Source organism: Daldinia vernicosa (genome assembly GCF_022497035.1).
Source record: "Daldinia vernicosa strain CBS 139.73 unplaced genomic scaffold F5Y00scaffold_15, whole genome shotgun sequence".
Taxonomy (NCBI): domain Eukaryota; kingdom Fungi; phylum Ascomycota; class Sordariomycetes; order Xylariales; family Hypoxylaceae; genus Daldinia; species Daldinia vernicosa.
Window position 1 is genome coordinate 493,353 of NW_025953931.1, and position 26,285 is coordinate 519,637.

Below are 26,285 nucleotides of genomic sequence, written 5' to 3' on the forward strand. Positions count from 1 at the left end.
TCATCATTCCATGTAATCAGACCCCATCTTAGGTGGTGAACGCGGTAATAGCCCGAATCGCAGCCGTCAGATCCGCATGAAAGTTAGGATAGTTGGTACCGTGTGTAGCTACCAATTGTCCAGTGCCCATCGGGATTGTTTCGATACCAGAATGTCCACTCCCCGAATTTCCAATAGTCGTAGCTATTCTTGTAGGTTCAACAAGGGGTCCTTCCGGTGGTATTGTACTAGTCCTTTCCATTATTTTCTTCTTTGCGAGACTGAATACCGGACTCCAGGGAATAGGGGCTTCCAACTCTCTGCCCCTTGGGTAACCGAATCCAGATACAGCCAACGCCCTACGCACCCAGCGGCTATCTACGCTTGCAAAGTGCAATTGAACAGTTTCTGGGGATGACCAGCGTTCTAGTTGCTTGCGAAGAATGATCAGTCCATTTATTGCGTCGGCGTCGATGTTGCTCACAGTAGAAAAGTCAAAGACTAGCGCTTTGAGAGTTGGCTTGGTGGTCTCTGAACCGAGCTGATTTGGTACTTCTTTAGAACGAGGGGGGGCGCACTCATTCCACGGTCGGTCCTAAATCATGAAAGTTAGTGAATACTGTTCTCCTATTAGATGCGACCTTACTCACACCGGGATTCTTATAGTCAAGTACGGTGGTTCGGCAGGTTTCTCTTGTTACATATGCGAGAAGAAACTCCATATGCTGGGCTTGATTGACGTAATTGAAACCTTCAGGGAAGCGATAAATGAATACCCCTGGACGAGGAGACTCAATATAGACGGATGGGTTTGATGCATCATTTCGATCGAGTCGGAAGAAAGCATCTCTGGGACGGGTTGCCAATGTAAACGGTGGATCTGCTGTAACTGAGCTTCTTGTGCGTGAATTTGGGTATTGGTAAATTTGAACGCGCCCAAGAAATTGCCCCCGGCCACGAAGAAGCCGGACGAGAATGAGGCAAGCAGATAAGGCCGTAGTCACATAGATTCCGTTCTCAAGCGTACTGAAAATAGACGCCAGGAGTCCGATAGCGTAGATGACAAGATCTGGTGGCGATACCATCCATAATTTACGCAACTCATCAAGAGAAATGGGTAAACCGATCACGGCATGTATTATGAGAGCCGCCATAGTAGCAATCGGGGTCCAGTATAAGACCTGGCCTAACGCATATAAAGCCAGGGCAAGAATAACGGCGTTAAAAATCCCGGCCAAGGGTGTTTTAACACGGACTTTCGACAGCAATGCACTACCGCCGAATGAAGCCGTTGAAGCATAAGCACCAACAAATGGTCCAGCTAAATTTATCGCACCGACTGCGACCAGCTCTTGCGATGGTGCTATGCTGTACTCGTTCTTCTGAGCCAAGGATTTACCAATAGCAATATGTTCAACGATGATAACAATTGCCATAGCCGGAAGCTCAGACAGAAGACTTTTCACCAATTCGGGTTGAAGAGTTGGAGGCCCAATATGACCAAAACCTGTCATGCATAAGCTAATGGCGACTTATCGTTTGGAATGATATACGCACCTGTTGGGATATGTCCAAGTATACGGAACTTGAACTCTTCTTGCGGGATATTCCTATTGAGCAGATAACTGACCAAAATGTAAAGAAATACAGTAAAAGATAGTCGAAGTGAGGCAAGTGTATTCAACATCTTTTCCCGATGAGGTTTCCGTACCGCCAAGTATTGGAATAGCCACTTTACGGACATCAATAGTAGCAAGGCTGTAAGTCCCACCACTGCATCCAGCTCTATTCGGCCGAGCCCCTTACATATATCAATGAAGATTTGATAAGCTGGACCCCTAGTGTTGATGTCCCTAATCCCTAGAAGGTTTGGTACCTGACCAAGAGCGATGGTAATTGCGGCGGCGGTGACGAAAGCCGAAATAGCGACATGAGGTATCAACTCGATAATCCATCCTAATTGTAAGAGACCAAGGATAAGAAAAACGCAGCCAGCGAGGAATGCGTGAGTCTTGGCCACTTCTTCTAAAGTAAAGTTGGGATGTTTGTCGATAACACTGGTTCCCGTCTTTCCAACGAGCAGAGATATTACGGCGGTTGCCTTTTCAAAGATTAGCAAGGTATTCAACCACACATACCCAAAAGGACATATACACATACCCCAACACATATATCCTTAGATGTCCCAAAAATCCAATATATCGAAGCACCCGCAAATGTGGTAAAAAGCCCAAATTCAGGGCTTAGATTCGTTAATATCGCATTGGACAACCCCTGTGGGATCATCACGAGACTAAGTGTACAACCTAGGAATGGTTAGATCATACTGGGCTAGACTTGGATAAGGGATAGTACAATACCAGCAATGAGGTCGGTGGTTAGCCATCGCGTATTATATCGTCGGGCCCATCCGATAAAAGGGAAAAGGCTTTGGAGGTATGGAATAAGGTTGATTCGGTTCGGGAATTGTTCGAGAATCCATTCTTTCGTTGATGGAATCTGTTCTACGAATGGCTCGAATGGGGAAATCGCTTCGCTACTACGCTGGACGATGCTCTCTGGGGTCAAGTGCGCATCAGCACTACCTTTTACACCAAGCGCCTTCGCGATAGCCGAAAAGCTCTTCCCTAGTATTCTAGCCATGAGTTCTCGTCCCAGCACGACCAACCCCTGAGGATAGGATACAAAAGAATGGAAGAAGCAGACAAGAGAAAATCTACCAGAGAACAGAATACAATAAGTATGGCCTGCGGTAGGGCTACTTATCTACCTAAGATAATTATTGGTACTTACTAGTAGACATTGCTAATAGTAACAATACGAGACAACAAAATATTTACCTAAGTGACTGAAGCAAAGCCCCACGACTCACTCTTTCTGAGTACCTACCTATTAACTACCTAATCAGGTCGAAGAATTTAACATAGCAAACTGCCTGGTAGAGAATACAAGACATAGTTTCAGAAGAATGGATGTAACTCAAACCAAGTCATATCTAGTTACCTACCTAACCTACGTATCTAATCATATACCAGTTTAATATTCGGTTATTTTCTAGTTAATATCTTTAATGAAGTAGTATATATCCTTAATCAGTTGCCCGTACCATACTTAACCAGCCCCTGAATCCACTGGGAGGGACACTGAAGAGCACTCCACTTCTAAGCTCAGCCGCCTCCTACTCCACATCAAAATTCAGCTTTCAGTTGCTTCTTCTGGTACTGAAGCAGTGTGGTAACGTCCAACTGGTGTAAATTCGTGCATGTGTCCACCGGCGGCTTTCCATTGCTGAATTCTAGGTCGAATTTGTTCCAGCCTTTCGTGGGCCAAAATGTGGATCTGATGAAGTGTTGATCGGAGAGATAAAAACGCATACAAGGAAGCTATAGCAAAAGATTCAACGAAGTCTACCTTATACTGACGACGAATAACTATGTCAATGTCTATTGCGTGTTCCGACGAATCTTGAATCGGAGGATCTGATATCGACTCTCTCCACATGATATGAAGATTCGCCTGAGTTGGCGTTACAGCGAGGAGAAATACTGCATCGCTGCGTTCAAATATCGGCCAAGTCATATCTAACATTATACGGCCGCTAATAATGCAGTCATTTTCAACTCCAGTTAGGTTATTTCCGGCATGTATAGCGAGATATGGGAAATAAACCAGAGGTTCGGAGCTAGATGTACTTCTGAACTTCCGGTATGTTGTGTTGAGATCGTCTGGGGGTAGTAGATCGGGTACAAAGTCAGGGTTATAGCCGTATAGGATATCGGGTCTAGGATTAGGCAACGTAAGTTCATTACTGTTGCCCATTGCTGGTGGCAAAACAATAGGATCAAACCGTTCACGAGATTGGTAGGACAATCGTTGGGTTCCGTCGATCCAGCCAGTACTTTTAAGATCCATAACCTGTATGAAGGAGTTGAATGCTTCCTGGTAGCTAACCAATTCGGCTATTTTGTTACGATATGTGTATTGTTTCTGCTGTATATCCGGAGGAATATCCGATAGATTTATTAATTGCCGTACTGTTTGCACTAAAGGGTCGAAATATCGTGATTTAATGTCCTCTGGCACCCTGTCCTCCGAGTTTGTCGCGTCCCGGAAGTAAATGAGATTGGGAGGGAATATAGTAGATCGAAAATTATGGTACTGCATTAGTAGGGAAGTTTCAGATCGCGCAGATTGATTTCTAAAGCTAGATGAAGTACTGCCAACCATTATGGCAAAGTCGGTTGGGCGATAGGGCGTATCACTAGTAGGTATAGATGCTAACGGTTGTTGTCGAGTACCTTCAAGCCACGTAAATATCTCGAAGCCTTTCTCGGAGTGTAATGAGAAGCGTGATTCGATATCTGCTGACGAAAGGAATATTGGAGAGAGGGTATGTTGGGGGTAGTCTTCTAGGAACTGCTTATTGCTTGTTGATAATTTTGGCGAATTGGGTGGGGGCGTATAGGGGTTGTTTGTTGATGGTTGCTCATCGTTCGCTAATAGCTTTTGCGAATTAGAGGAGGTATATTGGGCGTGATCTGATAAGGATTGTTGGTTTCTTGATGGCTTGAGAGGATAGTTCGTTCGGTCTGACCCAAAATGTCGCTGAATAGATTTCGACGACTTAAGGTTGATCGATGTATGTAACCGCTGGGGTTCAGTATGTTTTGAGTCCATAAGTAATAACTTATCCGATGATTTTATATCCACCGTAGCCATCTCGATGTAGGGGCAGGGTTATAGTATAAATAAACGATACCGAAAAGTAGGATATCATAGTATTTCCATGCCAATCCAACATAAGATCGATGTTGTCTTCTACCCCTAAATGTGGCTTACTCACGTGATCTTCCAACAGCTGAAATATATGTGGCCTGTGCTTTGGCACTAGGTAATACTTCGACCTTGTGATGTACCTAAAAAAGGTAGTTACTGTATAAAATCTTTTAAGGGTACCAAAAATCATTTTTCGTCACGACCGAAAATCCCTCTTATTACCCAAGGAAACCTTCCTCGCGACATATTATAACAATCTCACAAGATGCAATTGAAAGAAGTCCAACGGCTTGAGCTGCCGCCCGCAGCAGATATGCACGTCCATTTGCGACAGGGCGAGCTAATGGAATTGATGGTGCCTACCGTGCGCCAGGGTGGTGTTGACACTGTATTTGTGTATGCCTTCTTCACTTGACATCTTCAAGGGGAAATATGCGAGCTGACTAAAGAGTACAGCATGCCTAATCTTGTATGTAAGCCTTATTAAATTCTACTAGGATATACCACAGAAGACCTGAATTTGTATACTCTAATACGGTCAAATCTAGATACCACCCCTTACTACTGTTGAACAGGTATGTATAAACGGACCGTATAAAATTACTAGAAACTAGTGATTAACTCTTATAAAGGTTCTAGAATACCGATCTAAGCTACAAGCGATAGCTCCAGATGTAAACTTTCTTATGTCACTCTTCGTAAGTTCCCTACTACTAGTTATTTACTATGTCTTTCTATAATAGGGGTTAACCCGACTAACTCTTTCTTAGCTTCACCCCTCTGTAACACCCGATGTCATTGCCCAAGCCGCAGCAGCTGGTATCACAGGTGTCAAGATGTATCCTCAAGGTAAGCCTGATTCTCTTCGTCCCCAAGAGTATGGAACTAACGAATTTCAGGGGTAACTACCAACTCCGAATCTGGCGTCTCGAATCTTGAGTCCTTCTATGCTACCTTCGCCGCCATGGAGCAACATGACATGGGTACATAATGCCACCTTTCAAGCTCTACGTTTCCTTGTTTACCCCTTCTGGAAATCCTATTCCCGCCTAGGTTCCTCTTTGACTTTCGAGTAGTCACTCATCTTTCTCATAGAGTAGACCAAGCTGACAAAGCTATGTACCCCTAGTGCTAAATCTTCATGGAGAAGTCCTAGAGTCCCTTGCACCAGAAGGTACAACTCTGGAAGAAGCATTTCTTCCGACCCTAAAGACGCTTCATGAGCGTTTCCCAAATCTACGCATCGTAGTATGTTGCACACGTGTTTTCCGGGTCCAGCGTCAAAAAACCACTAACATACGCCTTAGCTCGAGCATTGTACTACGGCAGCAGCTGTTGAAGCTGTGCGGGCTTGCGGGCCTACCGTGGGTGGTATGATATATCCTTTCTCTTTACTCTACGGTGAGAAATACTAATATAGTTGTAACTAGCTACAATCACTGCCCACCACCTATATCTCACTTCCGATGAAGCCCACTGCGACCCCTTTGCCTTCTGCAAACCTATCCCGAAGAAACCTACAGATAGGGACGCACTAGTCAAAACCGTTGTCAGCGGTGATCCAAATTTCTTCTTGTAAGCCATCCCTGAGAAATCTCTATACTTATCGCCCCATCGGTATATTAATCATCACTATATATATTAGTGGAAGTGATAGTGCCCCTCATCCCCTTCAGTCTAAAACGTCTGCTGAGCAGGGCAAAGCGCCGGCTGGCGTGTACACTCAGCCTTACGTGACGCAGCTCGTCCTTCTTGCCCTCGAGGAGGCTATTGACCGTGGTGTGATTACGGAAGCAGATGTCACACAGGAGAAATTAGCCGGGTTCCTCAGTCAGTTTGGACGACGCTTTTATAAACTTCCAGAAAGCTCGGGTAAGAAGATCGTGCTTGAAAGAAAAGGAGAGAAGATCCCAGCAAGTGTATCGAGCAAGGATGGGAGCATCGAGGTCGGGATATCCAAGGCAGGAACTGAAGTATTTAGTTTAAGTTGGGAAGAGGCGTGATGACTGAGACCGGAGTTGGTACGGGGGGTTGACAATGAGTTAGGAACTAAGATATAAAAAGGGGAAAAGGTAGTAAAAGTCGATTCGTATCTCTAGTAGATGGTTAGGCCCGGCCCCTAAGATGCCATATTCTACTAGCCACACGAAAATATAGCTATACAGAGCTTGTGCAGGCATGTCTAACATGCATCAATAAGGCTTATAGGTGTGTTAGGCGCCAATTTCCTGTTTGCTTTCCTTTTAACTATAGTAGATCGGATATCCGAGCCCGTTTTAAATATTACAAAATCCCTGCACCCTCCAGCGCAAACCCGAGACGAGTTATCAACATCTGTTAGTAAAGAAGAGACATCATAGAAATAAACGAGTAGATACCTAATCTATATAGACATTGGATATGGTACAAGTATAACGTCTTTATCCACACATAATTACTGACTATTGCCCAATAATCCCTTGGGAGACATCATTACAGTATCCAAACAGCCTATCTACAGAGGAGAACGACTCTAGAATCAACACCCCGTAGATGTATTTTCCGCAGTGCCTATTCCCAATCCTTTTCGACGAGCCACTGATCTTCCAGCTTCAACGCCGTTTCCTCGACCAGATTGCACTCGCGGTGCCCCCACTTCTGACGGAAGACCTCGCGGCCAGCCTCGGCCAAGATCCAGAACGACGCCGCGAATCCCTCCGGGTTATAATAATAAGGCTCACCCACTCCGCCGTGCTGGCTGTTTTGCCACGAGTTGCGAGCGTTCTTCTTGTCGCGATACTTATACGCCCCCATGTCGTTACCAACATTAACCAGCTCCCGGAAATACTCAATCGACCTGGCAACACTCATACTCTCGGTACCATTAACCCCCTTCTCGTCCCTTTTCTGATCCACCTTCGCCTCCTTTCCCTCCTTTCCGTCCTTGCTCTGTTCCTTATCCGTCCCATTTTCTTCCCCTTTCGATGGTTCCTTCTGCGCCTCCTTGGATTGCTCCTTTGGTACAAAAGCTGGATTCGGATCGATAAATCTAGGGACCACGTTCGGATCGCGGTACAATGCGGCCAAATCCTCTAATACAGTTGATACGTCGTTAATTATGCCCACACGACGATGCCTCATAGTCCATCCATCCATTTCCAACCTCGCGTTCATGTCGCAATCGCTGCCGTAGTACGGCATCAGCGAGTCCCATCCACCTACAGCGTCCAGCGCTGCCCTGTTTACCAACGTAAGATGATCGTACTGGAACCAACGGAAGGCCCAACGCTCCTCCCTTTCCAAGGTCTGGTTTAGCTCGCGCAAGCAGTTTTCATATATGGTCTTATATCCGTCCTGGCCAGCCGCTGCTGGGCGCATAATATCCGCTTCTTCTTTCTCGTCATAAAAGAACCAATTCCTATCGCCATCACGCTCCAGCGTGTCGGGCCCGTCCTCGAACGAAAATACCAACACGTCCTGGTGCGAATAAAAGTAGTACGGCCAGGACCGGGAGAGCGCGGTATTCAGAAAGAAGTTCTGCATTTGCGAGAACGTCAACAAGACGGGCGTCTGTATAATGTTGACCCCGAGCTTGCGCAACGTTGCGTGATTGAGATAAAAGGGGTTTTGCAGACTAAGCTTTCCCTGCGCATTCGCATCTTGTACGCCTGTATTTTCAACTACAAAGATGGATTCAGGCGGCCATCCCGCTGTCAAGTACCCAACCACGCATTGCAGAAGCATTGGCCATTGTCGGGTAAATCCAATGAAGAGCGGCGGGGTATATGAAAGGCCGTACTCTCGATGTAAACCAGGACGGGGGACATTATATTCTGGAATAGGCGGAGGTGTTGCTGTCGGGTTCGTGAGGAGAGGGAATGGATCGGTCGCAGAAGGGGCTGCAAAGTTTGGCGTTTCCTTGTACTTCGGAGGCGCATGGGTGTTTGTCGGGCGGTGATTCTCGTGGGTGCTAGCTTGGGTTGCTTTCCCATTATTTATCATAGAGAGGTTTCGTAGGAAGCCATCGTCGTCCCCTATACCGCGGTATAATGCCAAAGCCACGAGACTAATAGCGATCAGCCCGATTGGAAGGACGAAAGACCGCAAGCCTCGTGGGCTGCCGACGAGCGTCATAATTATCACCTAACGGAGCTATGTGGTAGGCAAACAAACAAGAAAAAATCGGGTAATCATTCTAGTCTCGGCTGGTTCAGGTCCTAATATTATTAAGTGGACGGTAGAATTACTTCAATTCCTATTCGACAGCATGTCACTACTACACACAAAATTTTAATTTCTTAGTTCTGTTTTTTTCGTGGATTTTTTTGAGAAGAATTTGTCAAATAGAAAAAAGGGGCAGTCAGTGACGCGTTCGCTGTTAGGACCGGGACACATCAGATCGTGGGTCGCATCATGATCATCATGATCCGCATGAGCTCCAGCCATCCCGCCCTTGGCATCCTTCCCAACCCCTGCATTAGGCCCAGTTAATTGCAGTTAATTGCCGTGTACGGCGCAGACCCTGGTCACTTTGCTACCCTACGTCGCTGTCTCATTATGAATTGCGGCTGGAAATGTTTCAACTATGATGGGGCATCATTACGTAGTTAGACAGCATTTTCGTAACCTGTTATTCATGGTGGGAACTAGAAAGTATGAGATATTATAACTAAACATTATTACATATACATACCTAGTTATGGGAAGTACTTAGAGAAAGGTTTTATCCTTTTCTTGTATCTCCACAAGCATAAGTAAAATGATAAAATATTCATCCGTAGTCCAGATGCCTGCTTGTATGTAGATAATATCTTGAACAGAAAAGTTTTCGTCTCGGAACGGACTAAAAATAGCCAAGACACATGTACAACGTAACGAAAATGTTTAATACTATCTATATTAACAATTAAATTGAGCTTCACTCTCATATGACGCACTTACAGGAAATGACAGGTCAGGCGGAGTCTTTTAAACCATACATATCCTCCCATCTGCAAGGATCCGTAAAAGATTCTCAACTCACGTCTTTCTCATCCTCATTCCCATTATCGCTCTTCTAGGAGTTAGAAATCATATAACAAGTAGCTATTAGTAATCCTAAGTAAGTGTTATTAATTCAATTAGAAATGGCAATTGTTCAATAGTCACATTATAAAATTCTCGTAGTTAGCTACCTATGGAATATGAGTTTTAGAAGATAGGAGGAAACATGAGGACAGTTCCAATTTTCGAACATTTTCATCTTCTCTATCAGGTAGGTAAGTACCAACCACAGTCAATAAGAAGAAAAGGATACTTTGTTCAGTTTACCTTACTTCCGATCCCCAGCTACGATGTTTACCTATATTCTGATATGCCCGTAAATCAACCCACCGGGAAGAGTTACTTAGACTACCCAGTCTACTGAAGGGTATTAGTCTTTCACTCGGTAGAGCTCTTGTGAATAGGTACCAGTCCCATCTTGGTATATACTCTAGCTCAGGGGTTAGACAATTGCCTATTCCCAGCACAGCGTCAGTCAAAGGTTGTAACACACACGATCTCTAAGTCGGTAATACCGTTGCACGAGAATTGTCCCCCCCAACAGACGGTCGTACCACACAGATATCGAGGTTTCCCCCTATTAGGACCAGGCGAGACATTGCGGTATTCACCAAGATCCTTTCGCCCGTCTAGAGGCATAGGTCTAGACTGCTTACTGCTATAGACTGCAGAATAATATGTCTTAAGTATCCCCACTTGAACTTATTCTGGACCAAAAGAGCATATGACTCCAATAATAGCACTCTTTCCTCAGAGTCGGTGTCTTGGAGATATTTCGTAGTGTTTGAAATCCAACCTTGGCCAGAAGAGGCATTGGGCGCGGCTTGTCCTTGTGTACTTACTCGCGCAAGGTGTATAGCGCATGTATGATTTCTCATCCGTTCGTTCAGAGGGAAGTCTATAAGCAGAGGAATCTCTCGTTGAATATGTGAATCTTATTCCCTAATTGACTATCGCACTACTGCCCGGCATGGACAACTCAAGAAGGGTATTACTGGGCGTGTTAGCGGCGTCATCTGCCTGTTTTCACGGCGCAGACGCCTACTGGCGCATGTCCTGCTCCATTATCCAAACCGGCCGACTAGATCCTAACGTATCCCCCGGCGCTGTTTCAGCCCATGTCCATAAGGTCTCCGGCGCAAGCAATTTTGGTCTGTCGAATACCTACGAAGACCTAATTGCCTCGCAGTGCACCTCGTGCGAAGTGCAAGACGACAAGTCGATCTACTGGACACCGCAGCTCTACTATCAGCATGCTAACGGAAGCCTCGAGGAAGTTCCCAATGGCGGGACGGTCGTCTACTATCTTGGGCGCGGAGAAAACCGGTCTAATATTGAACCTTTCCCACCCGGATTCCGGATGGTGTCAGGGGACCCATACCTCCGATCAAACGATACCACATCTTTTACTTACTCTGCCGGCGGAAACTCTGGAAGCCGTCTGGTGTCCGACCGCGTGTCCTTTGCGTGTCTTGATAGTTCGGGTAGCATCCCGGAACAGAACTACATGTTCCGCACCGATTGCAACAACGGTCTTCGTGCTCAGATACAATTCCCATCATGCTGGAACGGGCAAGACTACCAACTTGACCAGTCGCACGTGGCATATATGTCCGGTATCGACAATGGCGTCTGCCCGCCTTCGCATCCAAGACAGCTGGCGCACTTATTCTTCGAGGTCATTTATGGTGTGAATGACATAAATAAGGAGGCAGGCGGGCAATTCGTCTTCGCGAATGGTGATCCTACCGGATTCAGTTTTCACGGAGACTTCATGAACGGCTGGGATACGGAAGTTCTTGCTGATGCTTTGGAGCAGTGCGTCAACGACGACTCTTCCAACGGTCAGATCTCAAAATGCCCGCCGCTAGCCAAGTCCCAGACGCCTTATTACGCCACCAATTGCCCAGAGCGTAAACCAATTGTTAACGAGAAAGTAAAGGGGATGCTGGAATGTCTCCCCGGCTGTAACGTAGTTACACCTGGTCCCGAGAGAGCGATTCAGCCTGTATGTCCAGACACACCCTCTGTTAATCCTGTAGATTATCACGAGTCCTATACTATGTTTAGTCCTTCTGCAGGACAGAAACTCGACGGGACTACGTTCTCTTTCGCAGGGTGCGCATCTGATAGCGGTAGTTCAAGGACATTGAGTGGGCACTCGATTGCAGCTGATAATATGACCATTGAGTACTGCACATCAGTCTGCAAGTCTCAAGGTTATCCCTTTGCAGGCCTCGAGTATTCAAGGGAATGCTATTGCGGGAGTTCCCTTGGCAGCGCAGCTATAGCGGATTGCTCAACAAAATCCCAGATGATATGTGCTGGTAATGCGACAGAGTGGTGCGGCGCACCAAACCTCTTAGCCATATGGAACGACACCTCCTATTCGCAATCCGTAACGACGCTTTTAGTCGATACTACAACGATTAACAACGGCAGCGCGACATACATGGGTTGTTTTAGCGATCCAGGTGGAAACAATAGAGCATTAAGTAACGATAGCATGTTCGACACGGCAGCAATGACGAACGAGAAGTGCGCATCATATTGTAAAGGCAAGGGATACTCGTTAGCTGGGACAGAATATTCGCAAGAGTGCTACTGCGGCAATGTTAACACGGGCACTCTCATCGCAGATAGTAGTCGGTGCGACATGAAGTGCAAAGGGGACTCGCGTGGATTTTGTGGTGGTAGCCTCAAAATGAGTGTTTGGAGTCTTGCTCAAGCTTCGCCGAGTCAGTCCCAGTCTGCTACACCACAGCCCACCCAGACAGAGTCGATCCAGGGAAATAACAACGTTCTGAGAGCAGCAAATGGGACCGCTACTTATCTCGGATGCTATACAGACAGCGCCTCGGATGGGCGTACATTAGCATGACTTGTAAAGGAGATATAACAGAGTGGTGTGGTGTTTAGGTAGTTCCAGGATCAGCATCTACAAGGGTAACAATGTTTGATAAGGTAGTTGATTGATAAGATATAAGATAGTTGATAAGGAGTTTGTATGGGATTACGTAAAGAATAACAGGTACCTAAGCTGCTAAGCTACAGCTGAAATTCAAATACTACTGAAATTCAAATACTACTGAAATTCAAATACTACTGAAATTCAAATACTACTGAAATAGTAATGCTCTTTAGATTGAGACTCTTTAGATTTAGCAAACGCACCCGTAATACAAGACCAATTCCACAGGTTAGCATTTAGGTATGGATGACAGAAATAATAATACCGCCTCAATAGGCCTACCAAACAATAGTCGCATCCCTCCCGAAGGCGTGCCTCAACCTCAACGTCCGCAAAGTCAAAGTCTTGGTCACACTGCCACTGCTCTTAGCAAGACACATCACGATGGCGGTCGTGTTCAAACAGATGATGCGCCAGAAATGGCTGCAACTCATCATGAGATATCAGAAATTCAGCAAGAAGATTGCAAAGTTGAACCTCACAGCGAAAGACCTTCTCAAACCCCAGAGATGCTACAGTTAATTCAGCAAAATATGGCAGGTAATTCCGATAACCAGCAAGATCCAACTAGCCATTCCCCTCCTATTAGCCGAAGTCCTAGACGTCGTGGACGACCTCGCTTACATACATCACGACCTCGCTTACATACATCGCTACCTCGCCGCCGCGGACGACCTCGTCTATATGATTGGCCTTCTCCTCCTAACTCGCCCTCTCAGCTGCCACGCGGTCGTCCCCCTGGTCGCTCTCGTGGTCGCCTCCGTGGTCCCGGTCGTGGTTCCAGTCGTGGCTCCGATCATAGCCGCCCTCGTGGTCGTCCTCGTGGTCGTCCTCGTATGTCAATACAACTACCAGCGTTGCCCCGTCCGCTCAAGCCGCGGACGGAGGAAAGAGGATGAAAAGGGGGGGCATCATGCGCAAAAAATTGTGGCAGTACTAATTGAATATATAAGACTTGATAGGCTTCATATTTTCTTACAAATGAGTTTTAGGTTTTTTCTCCCGAACAGTTACATTCTCTATCACCGTTTGATACAGGGTCACCGAGGCCTTTGTTACATAATATCGTAACTTATATACGTCTGTCTATCTTCGGGAAAGGTATACTTCTTTTCGCAGGCCTTTATACCTTGATACGCGCGAAGTACCCCTATTTAGCGGGGGGTGACGGCAGGGAAGAACTTCAACCCTACACGATCGTTAGGCTCCCTTACGTCTAATTTATGAACGAGCTCAATAATAGTGGCCGGTTCCCCATGGCTTTTCTCGCCCGGACGAGCATATCGTATAGCTCGAGGCGTTACCGGTGCACTGTCGCCCCAGAACCTTAGATATGCCGCCACCGTACGAAGTCTGCGTTTTTGTGTAGCAGTCAACCCCTCAACGTCGTTAACAGCCACAATGTCTTCTAACCTACATCGGACTGTATCATCGGAATTGTATATCTCAAATTTGGTTCTCAGCTTAGTTCTCATCGCATCATCTAGCTTGTTCTCGTATATATCATCAATAGCGTCTGGTCCCGCGGCGAAATCTTCTTCCACAGGTGTGGAATGTACCTTTTCGTCAATCATAATCCAATATTCTTGCATGCGGACATACGGCCGCGCGAAGAACCCAAAGAACTTCTGCATACCGTCTTGACTAGTCCGGTCAATCTGTACCATAGTGCGATATACCTCCGAGAGGTAGACTATGACATTTGGCCACCAAACTACCGTGTCCTCCTGGGGTATCTCGTTGTCCGGCGTGTCCAACCCTCGAAAATGGTAGTTTACCAGGAAATGGAAATCTACAGGCTTCTCGCCTTCATACAGTGGGTAGAGTTCCGCGGTTCTACCAATCATCGTCTTTCTCCTCGTAGGCTCTAGCAAACGGAAATGGTCTTTGGAGCGTACGCCGTACCCAAATGCTACAAACAAATGCCAAATTATACACCGAATCTGCGATTTTGGATGTGTATAGGGAGCGCTTCCACCAAGATCTTTGACGAATTCTTCCAAGTCCTGAGAGACATCTGATTTAGGGTATAATTGGACGTGAAGGATGGCCGGACGTTGAATCACCTTTTGTGGATCCAGCCGTCCCTCTTCGCATTCCCAAATTTCCTCAAGTTGCCTAGCGTTCCTATCCAACATGTATACCGGCTCCTCCATCGTTATTATGTACTTTTCCAGATAAGTAGTATCCGTATGAGATGAATAAGAATATACGCAAAAGTAGCTACGAGTTGAAAATACTCTGTTAAATCAATGCCGGTTCGATCTTATCTTAAAGGTATACTTATACGGCAATTCTATCACATACGTAACAATCGTCTTGCACATAACAATGGCATTCTTTACAAGGTATAAAGCGATAGTAACTCAACCTCATTCATTAATTTTCATACGCAGATTCCTTGTTCTTGAAAAATGAAAGCTGATCAGTTACTACATGATTCAAAATGGACAGGCACTTAGTAGCATAGTTACATGGTTCCTAAATACTTTAACTTACAAGCCTTTCCACTGCTGTACCGGATGGACCGAAATGTAACGCATGTATGGGCTCTAGCACATCCGTTGAACCTATTCTCAATAAATATAACTGACTCTAATACATTTTACTCTTCAGCACGAAATGATATACAAAGTTATAGTCCATCGGTGCATACCATAATTATAAGCAATGGACAAATAGTTTCAAACAAGTCAGATACCTAGGGTTAACTTAATGGGTATGGATTATCTATTTTCTTTAATCTGATATTAGTAAGTTTCTATATACTATACCATAGGAACCCCTATTCCGTTGTTCCTATTCCAACTCGTTCGAGTACTGTTATTATTTTATTACGCGAGGATATCACGAGACGAGCAATTTTGAAGAATACATTTTCAAATTATTTCGTAACGACGGAGAGGGAGTTAAGCCCGAAGGAAATCTAATCCGGGTATCAAATAAGAGTGACAATAACTCACCCCCCCTTCCGTTCCCGCCTCTAAGGGGCGCCTAACCGACCTAAACTCATCTTACACGGAATCGAATCCCCAGGGCTAGCCCCATGCAAATCTGATACGACGACCAATTAATCTCTACGTCGGCGGAGTCAAGGTTTCTTCCACCCCCGACTCGACAATCCTGCATATTCCAGCTTCTTCGACGGTCCCTACCTGACCATAGAGATGGGGCAAACGCATATAGAGGATCGCGAGTGATTACTTAGGTATTTAATAGGTATAAATGTAATCCAAGCAGAGCACCTCCAGCAACACTCATCTTGTCCCAGAACTTCCTATCCCAAATATGATCGGCTCGTAAGCTTACTCGGTCCCGCTCACTGGCCGCGAACGCTGAGCGACGACTTCTCGAGCATAAAATTCGACAAGCATCGTAGCATAAGCTTCCAGATCCTCGACGGGTACGGCAAGTCGGAAATCGTTTAGCAGAAGGAACTGCAGTTCGAGATGGTTGAGCTCTGCTAGCGGGAGGCCACCGACCTAGAAGGCGAACGTATTAGAATAGATTTTACATGGAAGAGGTATATATGGACGTGGGTAGTAGGTAGACATTGAAGAGGCTACAAGCGAGAGGGAACTGGAGTGTGATATAGGTACCTAAGAGGTATTTAGGGAAGCAACTTACCTTAGCGTATCTCGAATTAGTATAGAAAACATCCGAGAAGAATTTGCTCGCGCAAGTGACACCCGCAATGATTAGGCGATGAATATTGAAGCTGTCGACAACAAAATAAGTGGCGGACGAAGTAGGTGGCGGCGGCGGCGCTGCTCTTGCTCGCTTTTCCCGGCTCCTTTTCTCTCTCCCTTTTTCACCGGGATCGTCATCGACGAGATCGGACTCAGTTTCATCGCCGTCACTGTCATCATCTCGCATCTCTCTGTCGGCATTGCTGCCGGACTGCGCCTCTGCCACCGAGGCCTGAGATCGTGAGGGTTGTTGGGTCTGTGACTGCCTCCTCGCTGCTTCTGCCTCCATTACCATAGTGTTCACGCGCTCAGTCATGCGGTCGAAGTAAACTAAAAGACTGAGGAATACCTCATACGTAGTTGGGCAGTACTTGTGAATCCTGCTCAGGTAACTCAAAATCGTGATTGCCGGCACGTTCTTGCCGTGGAATGCAAGAACAGAACTGCTCAAAGGGCTCATCGAGGTGCCTTCGCTGTTGTGGCTGGCTGCGGTCTGCTGGTGGGTGGCGTTTCTATGCAAGGCATCATGCTGAAGATCATTGGTGGTGGTGATTTTTGTTAAAAGAGCTGCAACCATTTCAATGATGTCGCCTATCGGCATTTGGCTGATCTCATACTTCATCGCCTGGAGTGGCGGGTCATTTAATATGCCTGGTCCATTGCCTCCGTTCATTAGGTCGGCGCGAGCAAGGCTCTGGATATGCGCGAGATCGCGCACATAGACAGTGTGTCCTTCCGACGGAGTTGAGGTACTATCGGCATTGACGCGTGGGGTCGGGGACTTGTGTGAATCGGAATCAGGAGATGGTTGCTGCTGGGTAGGTGTGGGTGTAGAACTGCTAGGTATCGCCGATGTAGTCGCTTGGGTCTCCGATGCCATGTATTCTGACGACGGGCTTGCATTCTGTGCTCTTACGCGTGCGGAAGCGGGGTTCGGCGAGGAAGAATCAGGTGGCGTGGGGAACCTTGAGGCTCCGCCGGTGGATGAGATGTATTTTTGCTCCGTCCCTGTCTCTGCTTCTGTAGATTCCCAAGATCGTTTAGAAGGTGTCGCACTCGGCACTGAAGGTCGGTAAGACGCGGCTGAGATAGTGGGAGAGTAACCCGTCTGAGATGGTGTTTCGCGCGGTCGGTTTCTAGAATCTGACCGGTATGAAGATTCGCGAGATCGCGAGTGTTCGTGAGGTAAGCTAGAAGCTGCAATCATATTATGGAGGCGGGTATGTTCCGAAACAAAATCTCCAATTATAGCAGCCATCGCATCGTCTTGCGAAGAGTGTAGTAGTAGTGGTGGTAGTAGTAAGTCTAGTTGGTTGATTAATATGCGAAGTGGATATCGCAATCGAGAATTATTAAGAGGCCTAAAAAGAAGCAGGTATTAGTTGGTGAATCTATCCCATCGTATTAAGTTGTCTTGATCGTGTCTGGTTTTTAAAACGAAGGTAGAATGAAGGGGATTCGATTTGGCTCGACTCGGCTCGACTCAGCTCAGCCCGGCTCAGTTAAGTCAAGTAGTCGATCAGCAGTTCGGTGACTCGAGTCTAGCTGGTTGGCCTTCTTCTGCTTCTGCTTTGCTTTCTCTCGCAGTAAACTTCTGGGTCCACGAGTGGGGAAAACGGGTAAACAAGAAAATGTTCGGGCCACAATCTCGACAGCCCAACGATCCACGATGAGGCAGATAAGGCCAGAAATGGGTGGAACGCCCCATATGTCACTGTGATTCCAGGTGGCAAGGTTCACGGTTCCATACAAACAACCAGATGGTAAAAGTATCATGGTTGTTTTGTACCAGAAGATTTGTACCAGAAGATTCGCTTGACGAAGACCGAATGAATGAAAGATATCGTCAAGTTTGACCACTAAGAGAGAGAATGACTAGGTCGTGAGGTGTGGATTGTCAAACTGAATGACTAGATGGCATAGGTGCATAGGTGCATAGCCCAACTCTAGCCTCACTGACCAACAACAAGGCGCAATTCACAGCTTTCATCATATTCCAGATCATATTCCAGCATCTTTACTGGTTCTATCCGCCAACACCGCCCCCGAGTAAAGGGTTGCGCAAACAGAGATGGGATTGCTAGGAACAGGGAGGATAATAAAAGGATCAGACGACGAACCCTTATGCTTGTGCGAAACACGCCAGCAAGACGCCAGCAAACCTAAGTTCAGGCGCGGGCCAGGGACGCGGGACACGGACGACAACGAAACAAAATCTGAAATCATGATGCTTACCTATTCTAATACTAGTAACCGATGGCGCCGTAAGCATAAGCTTTTTTTCTCGGTCGCTATCGAATGAAAATATGCGATGCGCACAAGAATGTGATTTTTTTCAGTTGGTAGATCAGTAAAGATTACCAAGCTTTGGGTCGGGCGCAACAACGGTCTCAAAAATGCTCGAGCGTTGGAATCTCGCGTTAGCGGAGATAATTTTAGTAGTTATCAATGCGTCCGTTTGTAACGACAAATAATACGGAAATTAAGAAGGGATATTTAGTCGGCGCAGGTATCCCAAATCAAACAAGTAACAAACTCCGTAAATGATTGTTGTCTTTGATGGAAATGGGGGACGATTTGAGAAAGATGGATTGCGTAGTCGTAGTTGTTGTTGTTGTTGTAGTAAGTTTAGTAGTACGTAAGGTCGGGTTCAGATTTCAGGTTCAGGCTCAGGTCCAGGTCCAGAAGTCCAGGTAAGGTAAAAAGAGGTAACAGGCTTAACAGGCTAACCCTGCAGCGGTCGGGGGGGTTGTTAGTTTCAAGATGCAGGTGGCAGCGGCGAAGATTGATACGACAGATAGAGCAGGCATACGTCAAAGCCTCAGATCCAATGTCTCGGCGCGTGCGTCCAGGGTGCACTTGCCTGATATCTGCTTGCTGATAGGACCACTTTAGGCTTTGTACCGAACAATCAATTGATGTTACGGTAACCACCTAGCAATAAAATAAAATATGATAAAACCCCAACTATCCAAATCAACCAGTAAAAAAAGAATGGCTTCAAGAAGGAGGAATAATGAAATAGTGTAATCAAATGTACAATGCAATGTAGTGTAATAATAACAACAACAACAATAAGAAGAAGAAGAAGAGCAATAATGGTTGCCCCCTTCCCGGTTGCGCGCGCTTCAATTTAATTCGGCGTATTTGATTTAAATAAGTAGATAAAACACTGAAAGCCGCAGGAACATATTCTTCATTCCTCAAATAGACAAATAAATTGAATCTACAATCGCTACAAAAGCAAAGATGGCAGGAGTAGCAATAAAAGATTACGAGGTCGAGGAATACAGAAAAAGGGATATCGAGCAGATTTTAATAGGGAGACAGCGGCTGTAGATTAAATCAACAATAAAAAGAAGAAAAAACATTCAAGTTGGACGAAAAAAAAAAAGGGGGGGGAGGGAACAAGCAAGATGGCGTGCGATAGGCTGAAAATCGACATTTTGAGAAGAAAATGACAGCTTCTCGTTGGGTAGGTTTCCTTTTACTTTGCTTTGGCCTTCTGTCACTTGTCTCGCACGTGTTCGCAATGCTTGGGATGGATGGGATGGCGGACAGGATCGCTTAAGACCCGGTCCCGGAACTGCAGGTAATAATTGCGTCTTAACGAAATGGGGAATAGCAGTGAGGCGGTGCACAGTCGCCGTCAGCAAGCTAATGCACGGGAAGCTCTGAGCTCGTTGGTTCGTAGGATTTTTTTTACTTGCGTTTCTCCGGTATAATGTCTACCGTGGGGTGAAGAGAGAGGGGGGAAGTAGACCGTCTCTACGTTGAATTTCCGAGATTGACTAAATCCGAACATGATGAATATTCCATAGGTAACTATATGTTACGATGTAGCTGTCTACTTCATAAGGCATATATATGTGTTCGGGTAGCAAGAAGTGCTAAGTCACGTATGAAGGGATGGATGATTCTTTCAACTCACTCAATATCTATGGTCCAGTATCCCGTATTTGTGTGTATGTACAAAATAAAATGCCTTCGGGGTATTACAGCGATCAGTATACACATGGTGTAAGTGAATAGGAGATGGCCGATATGTTGCATCTTCAACCTACGTCATCTCAACTCTCCATTAACGAACATTCACAGTATGTAGTGTAGTTTCACGCAGTGAATTTCGTACGGCTTCACACGCTTTAAGAATTAAAAAGACTCGCACCGAAACTTTAATATACATAGTTACCTCTTCGAAGAATCGAGTCAGCTAACTACCTAATGCTGTGGATCCGTCACCACTGGGCACGGACCACTACTCGTAAGGACCCACAGGTCCACGAGTAAGGAATGCATACAAAATTGTAAATAGCTTCCTAGATAGATTCCTTTCTTTTTTAATTAATCAATCAATACTACGAGACTCATCCCGATACATATCATCATAGTGATAGTGTATCACGAGTCCTTGTATTGAGGTACCAGAAGGCACAATGCAGCCCTATGAAGCTGTTACGCGGGGTTCATTGATATTAGAACTTGGAACGTGACGACGTTTCCAGGGCATATCCCTCACTACGTAATTACGAACAGGACCCTTAAATACGTTGGTTAGTTAGCTTGGTAGTAGTTCACGTTCGCCAGCAAATCCGGGTCCGCCGTTCTTCTAGCCCGGTCCCATCCTCGGTGTCTAATACTATGTAGTACGATTCAGGGACTTCGTTCTAGAATAACCCTTCACGTCGTATGCTGATCTCACCCTGTGATTTTCGCGAGCATCTTCGGTTTAAGCCTTTATCATCGCGTGGTATCTTGGTATTCGTTGCTATCGATTTACGACCAAGATCTATTAGTCTTGAGAATCTACTCCCCGTATATAGACGTACTTATGTATAATTCCATACCCATGTAGGTGTGGAACTAATATCATCCCGCACTCTATCCCCGTGCCAAGAGCCTGGCAACGGCGGGTGCTCGCTAGCCCCCCTGTCCGACTTGAGAGGCTGACAATGCGGCGTTCCAAAAATCGAAAAACAGATGTTACTTGATGGCATCATCGTGCTCGTAGGCTTCTTCTTCCTTTTACCCCCACGGGTTTTTTGAGTGATGAGATAAGAAAGTAAAAACACGGGACGGGCCTTTTGGCTAATAAACTCTCCCTTGAACACGCCCATCTCCCCCTATTCCACCACTCGAAGAATTTCCTACCTCGAAACGGTGAAATGCAGGGTTCGGAAATCTCTTAATAATTGTTCATTCCTACAGTCGCTTTGCAGCAACGCTTGCCAAGACTCGACGTTGCTCTCCATTCGGGTTTCGATATTTAGGCTAAATAAAGACCCTAGCCTGGAGGACAGCGTAAGAGTTACAACCTCCGCGGCTTCATCTAGAGTACCTACGTTAGGTAGGTGACGATGATCACACTTTAGGTGCGTTAGGCATCGCTAACGTAGCACTGATGACGATGAATGAAGCGGGAGACCGGTTGGGTATAATGCAAAGCAGCTTCAAATTAGATATTTTTTTCTTTTTTATCGCTCTGCTCTAGAAGCTCAACAAAAGTTTCTTGTCCATCCGGCCGCAGAACCAACAGGCGGCACAAATCGTCTAGGTAATCCAAATGAAATTCCCACGTAACCCGGCTTACTCCGGGATCAACCTTCACCCTATCAGCGACAAGATTCCAACACGATAGGGAGGTATTTAGGACAGGTTGGTAAGTCGATTGTCAGAGCGACTCGACTACGTAGCTTCACCCATCAGTCAACTTGCGATTCTATTGGCGATATCCCGTCATGCTATGTGACAACCCGAGCTTAATGATTTGTTTGACGCCGTACGTATATTTCGCTCACCGCCTGATTGTGTGCGCGTTGCCAAGGATTGGAGCTCGAAATTCACCCAACCCTGCAGCATTAGAGAATCCATTCACGGGGGTGTTGCCACAGATTGGCTATCTGCTTACCCAAGAGGTTGGAAATCTAATACACCCCATTGCAAAGCTTCTATTGACCTCATATCAAATCATCGCCGCGCAGCTTGCAGCGGCTGCGACACGTGAATTCGGGTGATATTGTACAGATATGGAGAAGCATGCTCAACCCTCAAAGCGCGATTGGGTCTTGCCTATGTTGCCATGTCTAATGAGGATCTATTGATGCCGCACCTCGTAGTTCTCGTCAGGCAAGTACAGGTGTCGATCTGCCCCTTTCTTCGTTAAGACAACCATGCGAATAACTCCTCCTGAGCTGCCATCCCACTTAATCGCCTCGCCCAGCGCACCCTTGACGAAGTTGACAGCGTCCTGCTCTTCCATTCCCTCCTTCCAGTGCGCATCACAGTAACCGTAGATGTAAGTCGAACCGGAGCCGCCGATCGCATATGATTGCTTGTGTAGAGAACCTCCGAGAGGAATGGAGTAGACCTGACCGCCGTGTCGCTCATCCCAACCCGCGATAATGAGACCCGCACTGTAAAACGCAATCACGTCAGTACCAGCATCAACCTCGCGGATGAGTCTTCAGCAGTATATTCATGAACATACCTTAGCCGGTCCTTGTTCGAATAGCAGATCTCTTGGAAGATGGCCGCGGCCGTCTGGGTAGTAGGCGGTTTGCCGTTTCGCATCGCGAACAGACCAAGCTGGTATTGAACTATGTCAGCCACAGCTTGTGTGTCGGCGGCCGAACCAGATCGGCAGCACCAGATAGTGTCATGGACTTGGGTCAATTTGTCCGTAACTCGGTTCGCGATGTATGCTCCGGTGGTGGTTCTCGAGTCAGCACCTGAAAGCAGGCGACGATGTTAGCATGTTTTTATAAAGGTTTCGTGAGGGATTGGGATTATAGGGAATAAGGTTATTGCACGCACCGAGAATGACGCCATCCTTGAATGTCACAGCCATGCTAGCAACCCAGTTAATCCACGATCGTTCTCTGGCCATAGTTCGGTAAAGTTAAGCTTACATCGATGTTCCGAGGCTGATAATCAGTTAGTTGGCTGATTGGATATTGTGCTGGATTATTTTATGGTACTCACTTGACCTCGCCCTTCTTTAGCCTCTCCATGTCCACATGGATTCCATCTATTTTAACAAATTGTCAGTCTAGTCCTACACGCTTAGGTTGAACCTCTCCAGACCCGAGCCTCGAAAGCTAATGATCTCAACGTACCCTCGTTCAAGACACCCCTGTTGCCAAACTCCATATTGTAGACTGGAGACGAGATAAAGAAAGATGCGCGATTTCAACAAGCAAAGGGCGGAATAATGGTTGTAAGAACAAGGTTTTGTCGTTGTCGATAGAAAATGTGGTGGAAGAAGCTTGGTGGGTTGGTTGGTGGGTTGGCGGGTTGGCGGCAGGAACAGCTTCAATGATTGTTTGACCAAGCTCAAGGCAGCTCCGACGCGCAAGGCTGGGGTCGGAGATCGGGAGCTATCAGCTATCTACCTATCTATCGTTAGCCTTGGACATGACCGTAAGTATCACGTGATCTCTAGCATGATTATACTGATAAGATACCTCATATCTGAATCTAGAATCGATAAGATACTTAGCTTGTGTACCTGCATATGCACGTGTGTACGTTTATCGAGATCGAATTGGGCATTTTGAGATTTGAGGTTTGCGCGTTGGAATTTGTAGGCTGACCTATGATGCAGCAAAAATCCAAAGCATGATACGAAAGAAAACAAATTACTACATGTATTCTAGACATTATAAAATCACATAAACTGCAACTAAAAAGATAAGATCTATCTACTCTTTTCGGTGTGTTCTCGATGCCAGGGGAGAGCCAACACAAAAGTGCTTCATATTTTCCATTCTAAGATCAAAATCAACCACCAAGAACTCCCGATCGCTATGCTCCCAGAAACAAGATATAATTGTACAATTAGCCACCCTTGGTCAATCTATCCAGAACATTAGCGTATAAGCGATATTAGGTGCGGTATTCACGGGGGAAGATACTCACCCTTCCTTCTCTAGCTTCAGTTCCCCTATGCTGTCTGCAGCCTCCTTTTTGTCACCCCCGCAACCGCAGTCGTAGAAATCCCCGAGCTTCGCAGGAGTACAGTCGAAGATGGGCTTCTTTAGCCTCTCATTAACCTGGTTATGTACGAAGCACGCCCATCCCGCGGCTGCGCTACGCGAGCTAACTTGAGGTGGATACTTGGCGAGTAGTTCTTGGAAATGTCGCGCGCAGTCACCGCAGGGGTATAAGCGTGCGAATAGCTGAATGAACGTTTTAAGGGCGAGGGAGTCGTCTTCGGTAGGCTTGTCGGGGAATCGCGCCATCATGGTATGGAAGAATTTCCAGGTCGAACGGCCGAGTTCAGCTCTACATAAAATCAAGATAAGTCAGCAAAATCCGTGACACACATCCCGAGCTATAGAGTATCATAGATGTCGTATGTATTGTCCATCGCAGAATTGGGAAGTATACGCACTTGATGGTGGCGTTCTCAAGCTTCGGGGCAATTGCGCCTCCTGAGAGGATTCCGCTCGACAGCAAAGGGAAATCGGATTTCGGGTCTGGGATTACGTTTGCTTTCGCATCTGGCTTTACGTCTGCTGTCATATCTGGCGTCGTATCTATTTTTGAACCTGCTTTCGTATCTGCTGTGATCGCATCTGAAGCACCTAACGGCCGTTCGGCCAAACCCGCCGCAGGTAGCACCTGTCGTATTTGTTCGGTTTTCTCACCGAAAGACGTCATGAAAGACAATACCAAGAAAGTCGCAACCGCTAGGATGACGACGACGGAAAGATGCCGCGCCATTTTCGGATGTGGGGAGACGAGCGTTGAGGTGAGGGCGTGGCTAAAAACTCGTATCGCAGATCGTGGTGTAGGGTCCGTCCAACAAGGAAATTCAAACTAAAAAGGTTTAATAATGAAGCTTATTCGACAGTAAAGTAAAAAATAGTATTGAAATGTAGTGAATGAAAGAAGCAATAGAAGATACGTCGGATCGTTCGATCAACGTCGGACGTTAGTTAGCATTTAGTGGTTTTGGAGTCAGGAGTTTTAATGGTTTCAAGGGCCATCGTTCTAGGGCCATTTGATATCCTCGGCCAGGGTCCACAAGGTAGTGTACACGCTAGTGGATCTCTCCGAATGAATGGTTGACGCTAGCCCGATACGGAATCGCCTATCATGGAGCCACTGTCGCACGAGCAGGCACCGGGGTAAGGTACACTACGGAGTACTTTCTAATGTCTCCACAGTTGTAAAAGATACCTGTGTACATGTAGGAAAGAGAATGAAGCTGTAACTTGCAAACTCATGATATTTACTTTAGAATTTCAATGGTAAGTATCTATATTCGGCATGACAAATATCAATACATTTATAACCTAAACAAGTTATATAGAATCCTCACTAAAGACGAGGACATGGCTCATGGTATAGTTGTATCTCTTTTAAATATTCAAATTCAGGTTTGGTCACAGCGACATTAACAAAGTCCATAAAGACTATTGGCTAATTTTTTTGAATTATGATTCTGGGAACGATTTGATAAGCCTTTATTATCTTGTAAGTATTTGGAGGGATTTAAGTCGTTTATAAATTTGTGGTTCAACTCTCGACAATAACATCTTTAAGGCCATTCCCCCTTCGATAGCATAGGTCATACGGCTGTCGAACCCGTAAAACAAGCCAAAGTAATCCCAAAGCGCCTTAACTATATATCATCTAAAGTAAATGATACTTAACCAATACGTATAGTTACTAGCTCTAGTAGTTACCCAGGTTAGAGTCCCTCGAGTAACAACGAAGTTACTTCCATGCTTCTTAATCTCACCTCGTAACACACTGCTAGTTATATTCATAACACATGCTGAAAAGAAATATAGCATATAAGCAGTATGAATGGCTTAATTAACAGGTAACTGGGGTTCTTT

The 26,285-nt window shown here is 46.0% G+C and overlaps 10 protein-coding genes across 10 annotated transcripts; 3 read left to right on the top strand and 7 right to left on the bottom strand.

The window, feature by feature from the left end:
• Nucleotides 1–28: 28 nt before the first annotated feature.
• On the bottom strand, nt 29–2,622 carry F5Y00DRAFT_268516 (sulfate permease; the record flags this gene model as incomplete). The annotated part of the gene is made up of 5 exons (XM_048012269.1): nt 29–574; nt 630–1,486; nt 1,537–2,080; nt 2,140–2,285; nt 2,340–2,622. The coding sequence occupies 5 exons, from the start codon at nt 2,620–2,622 to the stop codon at nt 29–31; spliced, it is 2,376 nt and encodes a 791-aa protein (XP_047866325.1).
• A 552-nt stretch (nt 2,623–3,174) lies between these two features.
• On the bottom strand, nt 3,175–4,734 carry F5Y00DRAFT_268518 (uncharacterized protein; the record flags this gene model as incomplete). The annotated part of the gene is made up of 1 exon (XM_048012270.1): nt 3,175–4,734. The coding sequence occupies exon 1, from the start codon at nt 4,696–4,698 to the stop codon at nt 3,175–3,177; it is 1,524 nt and encodes a 507-aa protein (XP_047866326.1). The 5' UTR covers nt 4,699–4,734.
• A 189-nt stretch (nt 4,735–4,923) lies between these two features.
• Nucleotides 4,924–6,974, top strand: F5Y00DRAFT_233238 (Dihydroorotase). Its single transcript, XM_048007283.1, has 10 exons — nt 4,924–5,151; nt 5,212–5,224; nt 5,304–5,330; nt 5,388–5,453; nt 5,526–5,604; nt 5,655–5,738; nt 5,885–6,003; nt 6,063–6,126; nt 6,186–6,330; nt 6,401–6,974. The coding sequence occupies exons 1-10, from the start codon at nt 5,021–5,023 to the stop codon at nt 6,756–6,758; spliced, it is 1,086 nt and encodes a 361-aa protein (XP_047866327.1). The 5' UTR covers nt 4,924–5,020; the 3' UTR covers nt 6,759–6,974.
• On the bottom strand, nt 6,975–9,050 carry F5Y00DRAFT_233239 (uncharacterized protein). The gene has a single exon (XM_048007284.1). The coding sequence runs from the start codon at nt 8,866–8,868 to the stop codon at nt 7,306–7,308; it is 1,563 nt and encodes a 520-aa protein (XP_047866328.1). The 5' UTR covers nt 8,869–9,050; the 3' UTR covers nt 6,975–7,305.
• A 1,532-nt stretch (nt 9,051–10,582) lies between these two features.
• Nucleotides 10,583–12,714, top strand: F5Y00DRAFT_37422 (uncharacterized protein). The gene has a single exon (XM_048013565.1). The coding sequence runs from the start codon at nt 10,748–10,750 to the stop codon at nt 12,656–12,658; it is 1,911 nt and encodes a 636-aa protein (XP_047866329.1). The 5' UTR covers nt 10,583–10,747; the 3' UTR covers nt 12,659–12,714.
• A 134-nt stretch (nt 12,715–12,848) lies between these two features.
• On the top strand, nt 12,849–13,774 carry F5Y00DRAFT_37442 (uncharacterized protein). Its single transcript, XM_048013567.1, has one exon. The coding sequence runs from the start codon at nt 12,991–12,993 to the stop codon at nt 13,645–13,647; it is 657 nt and encodes a 218-aa protein (XP_047866330.1). The 5' UTR covers nt 12,849–12,990; the 3' UTR covers nt 13,648–13,774.
• On the bottom strand, nt 13,775–14,963 carry F5Y00DRAFT_37441 (uncharacterized protein). Its single transcript, XM_048013566.1, has one exon. The coding sequence runs from the start codon at nt 14,902–14,904 to the stop codon at nt 13,903–13,905; it is 1,002 nt and encodes a 333-aa protein (XP_047866331.1). The 5' UTR covers nt 14,905–14,963; the 3' UTR covers nt 13,775–13,902.
• A 1,090-nt stretch (nt 14,964–16,053) lies between these two features.
• Nucleotides 16,054–17,644, bottom strand: F5Y00DRAFT_252430 (cyclin-domain-containing protein; the record flags this gene model as incomplete). The annotated part of the gene is made up of 2 exons (XM_048009938.1): nt 16,054–16,230; nt 16,376–17,644. The coding sequence occupies 2 exons, from the start codon at nt 17,642–17,644 to the stop codon at nt 16,054–16,056; spliced, it is 1,446 nt and encodes a 481-aa protein (XP_047866332.1).
• A 4,887-nt stretch (nt 17,645–22,531) lies between these two features.
• On the bottom strand, nt 22,532–23,586 carry F5Y00DRAFT_260701 (proteasome A-type and B-type; the record flags this gene model as incomplete). Its single annotated transcript, XM_048011060.1, has 6 exons — nt 22,532–22,850; nt 22,925–23,165; nt 23,251–23,285; nt 23,346–23,360; nt 23,419–23,464; nt 23,553–23,586. The coding sequence occupies 6 exons, from the start codon at nt 23,584–23,586 to the stop codon at nt 22,532–22,534; spliced, it is 690 nt and encodes a 229-aa protein (XP_047866333.1).
• Nucleotides 23,587–23,983: 397 nt separating this feature from the next.
• F5Y00DRAFT_233248 (ERV/ALR sulfhydryl oxidase domain-containing protein) lies at nt 23,984–25,397 on the bottom strand. Its single transcript, XM_048007285.1, has 3 exons — nt 24,830–25,397; nt 24,355–24,720; nt 23,984–24,292 (listed from the first exon to the last, which is right to left on the bottom strand). The coding sequence occupies exons 1-3, from the start codon at nt 25,159–25,161 to the stop codon at nt 24,274–24,276; spliced, it is 717 nt and encodes a 238-aa protein (XP_047866334.1). The 5' UTR covers nt 25,162–25,397; the 3' UTR covers nt 23,984–24,273.
• Between the last annotated feature and the right edge of the window lie 888 nt (nt 25,398–26,285).

What these genes read in the sequence shown, in the direction of transcription:
- F5Y00DRAFT_233238 (XM_048007283.1), top strand. Translation starts at nt 5,021, where the DNA reads ATGCAATTGAAAGAAGTCCAACGGCTTGAGCTGCCGCCCGCAGCAGAT. An exon ending in TGTCAAGATGTATCCTCAAG is followed by an intron (nt 5,605 to 5,654) that starts GTAAGCCTGATT and finishes AACGAATTTCAG; the next exon opens with GGGTAACTACCAACTCCGAA. An exon ending in CATGGAGCAACATGACATGG is followed by an intron (nt 5,739 to 5,884) that starts GTACATAATGCC and finishes ATGTACCCCTAG; the next exon opens with TGCTAAATCTTCATGGAGAA.
- F5Y00DRAFT_233239 (XM_048007284.1), bottom strand. Translation starts at nt 8,868, where the DNA reads ATGACGCTCGTCGGCAGCCCACGAGGCTTGCGGTCTTTCGTCCTTCCA.
- F5Y00DRAFT_37422 (XM_048013565.1), top strand. Translation starts at nt 10,748, where the DNA reads ATGGACAACTCAAGAAGGGTATTACTGGGCGTGTTAGCGGCGTCATCT.
- F5Y00DRAFT_37442 (XM_048013567.1), top strand. Translation starts at nt 12,991, where the DNA reads ATGGATGACAGAAATAATAATACCGCCTCAATAGGCCTACCAAACAAT.
- F5Y00DRAFT_37441 (XM_048013566.1), bottom strand. Translation starts at nt 14,904, where the DNA reads ATGGAGGAGCCGGTATACATGTTGGATAGGAACGCTAGGCAACTTGAG.
- F5Y00DRAFT_233248 (XM_048007285.1), bottom strand. Translation starts at nt 25,161, where the DNA reads ATGGCGCGGCATCTTTCCGTCGTCGTCATCCTAGCGGTTGCGACTTTC. An exon ending in CTTGAGAACGCCACCATCAA is followed by an intron (nt 24,721 to 24,829) that starts GTGCGTATACTT and finishes GATTTTATGTAG; the next exon opens with AGCTGAACTCGGCCGTTCGA.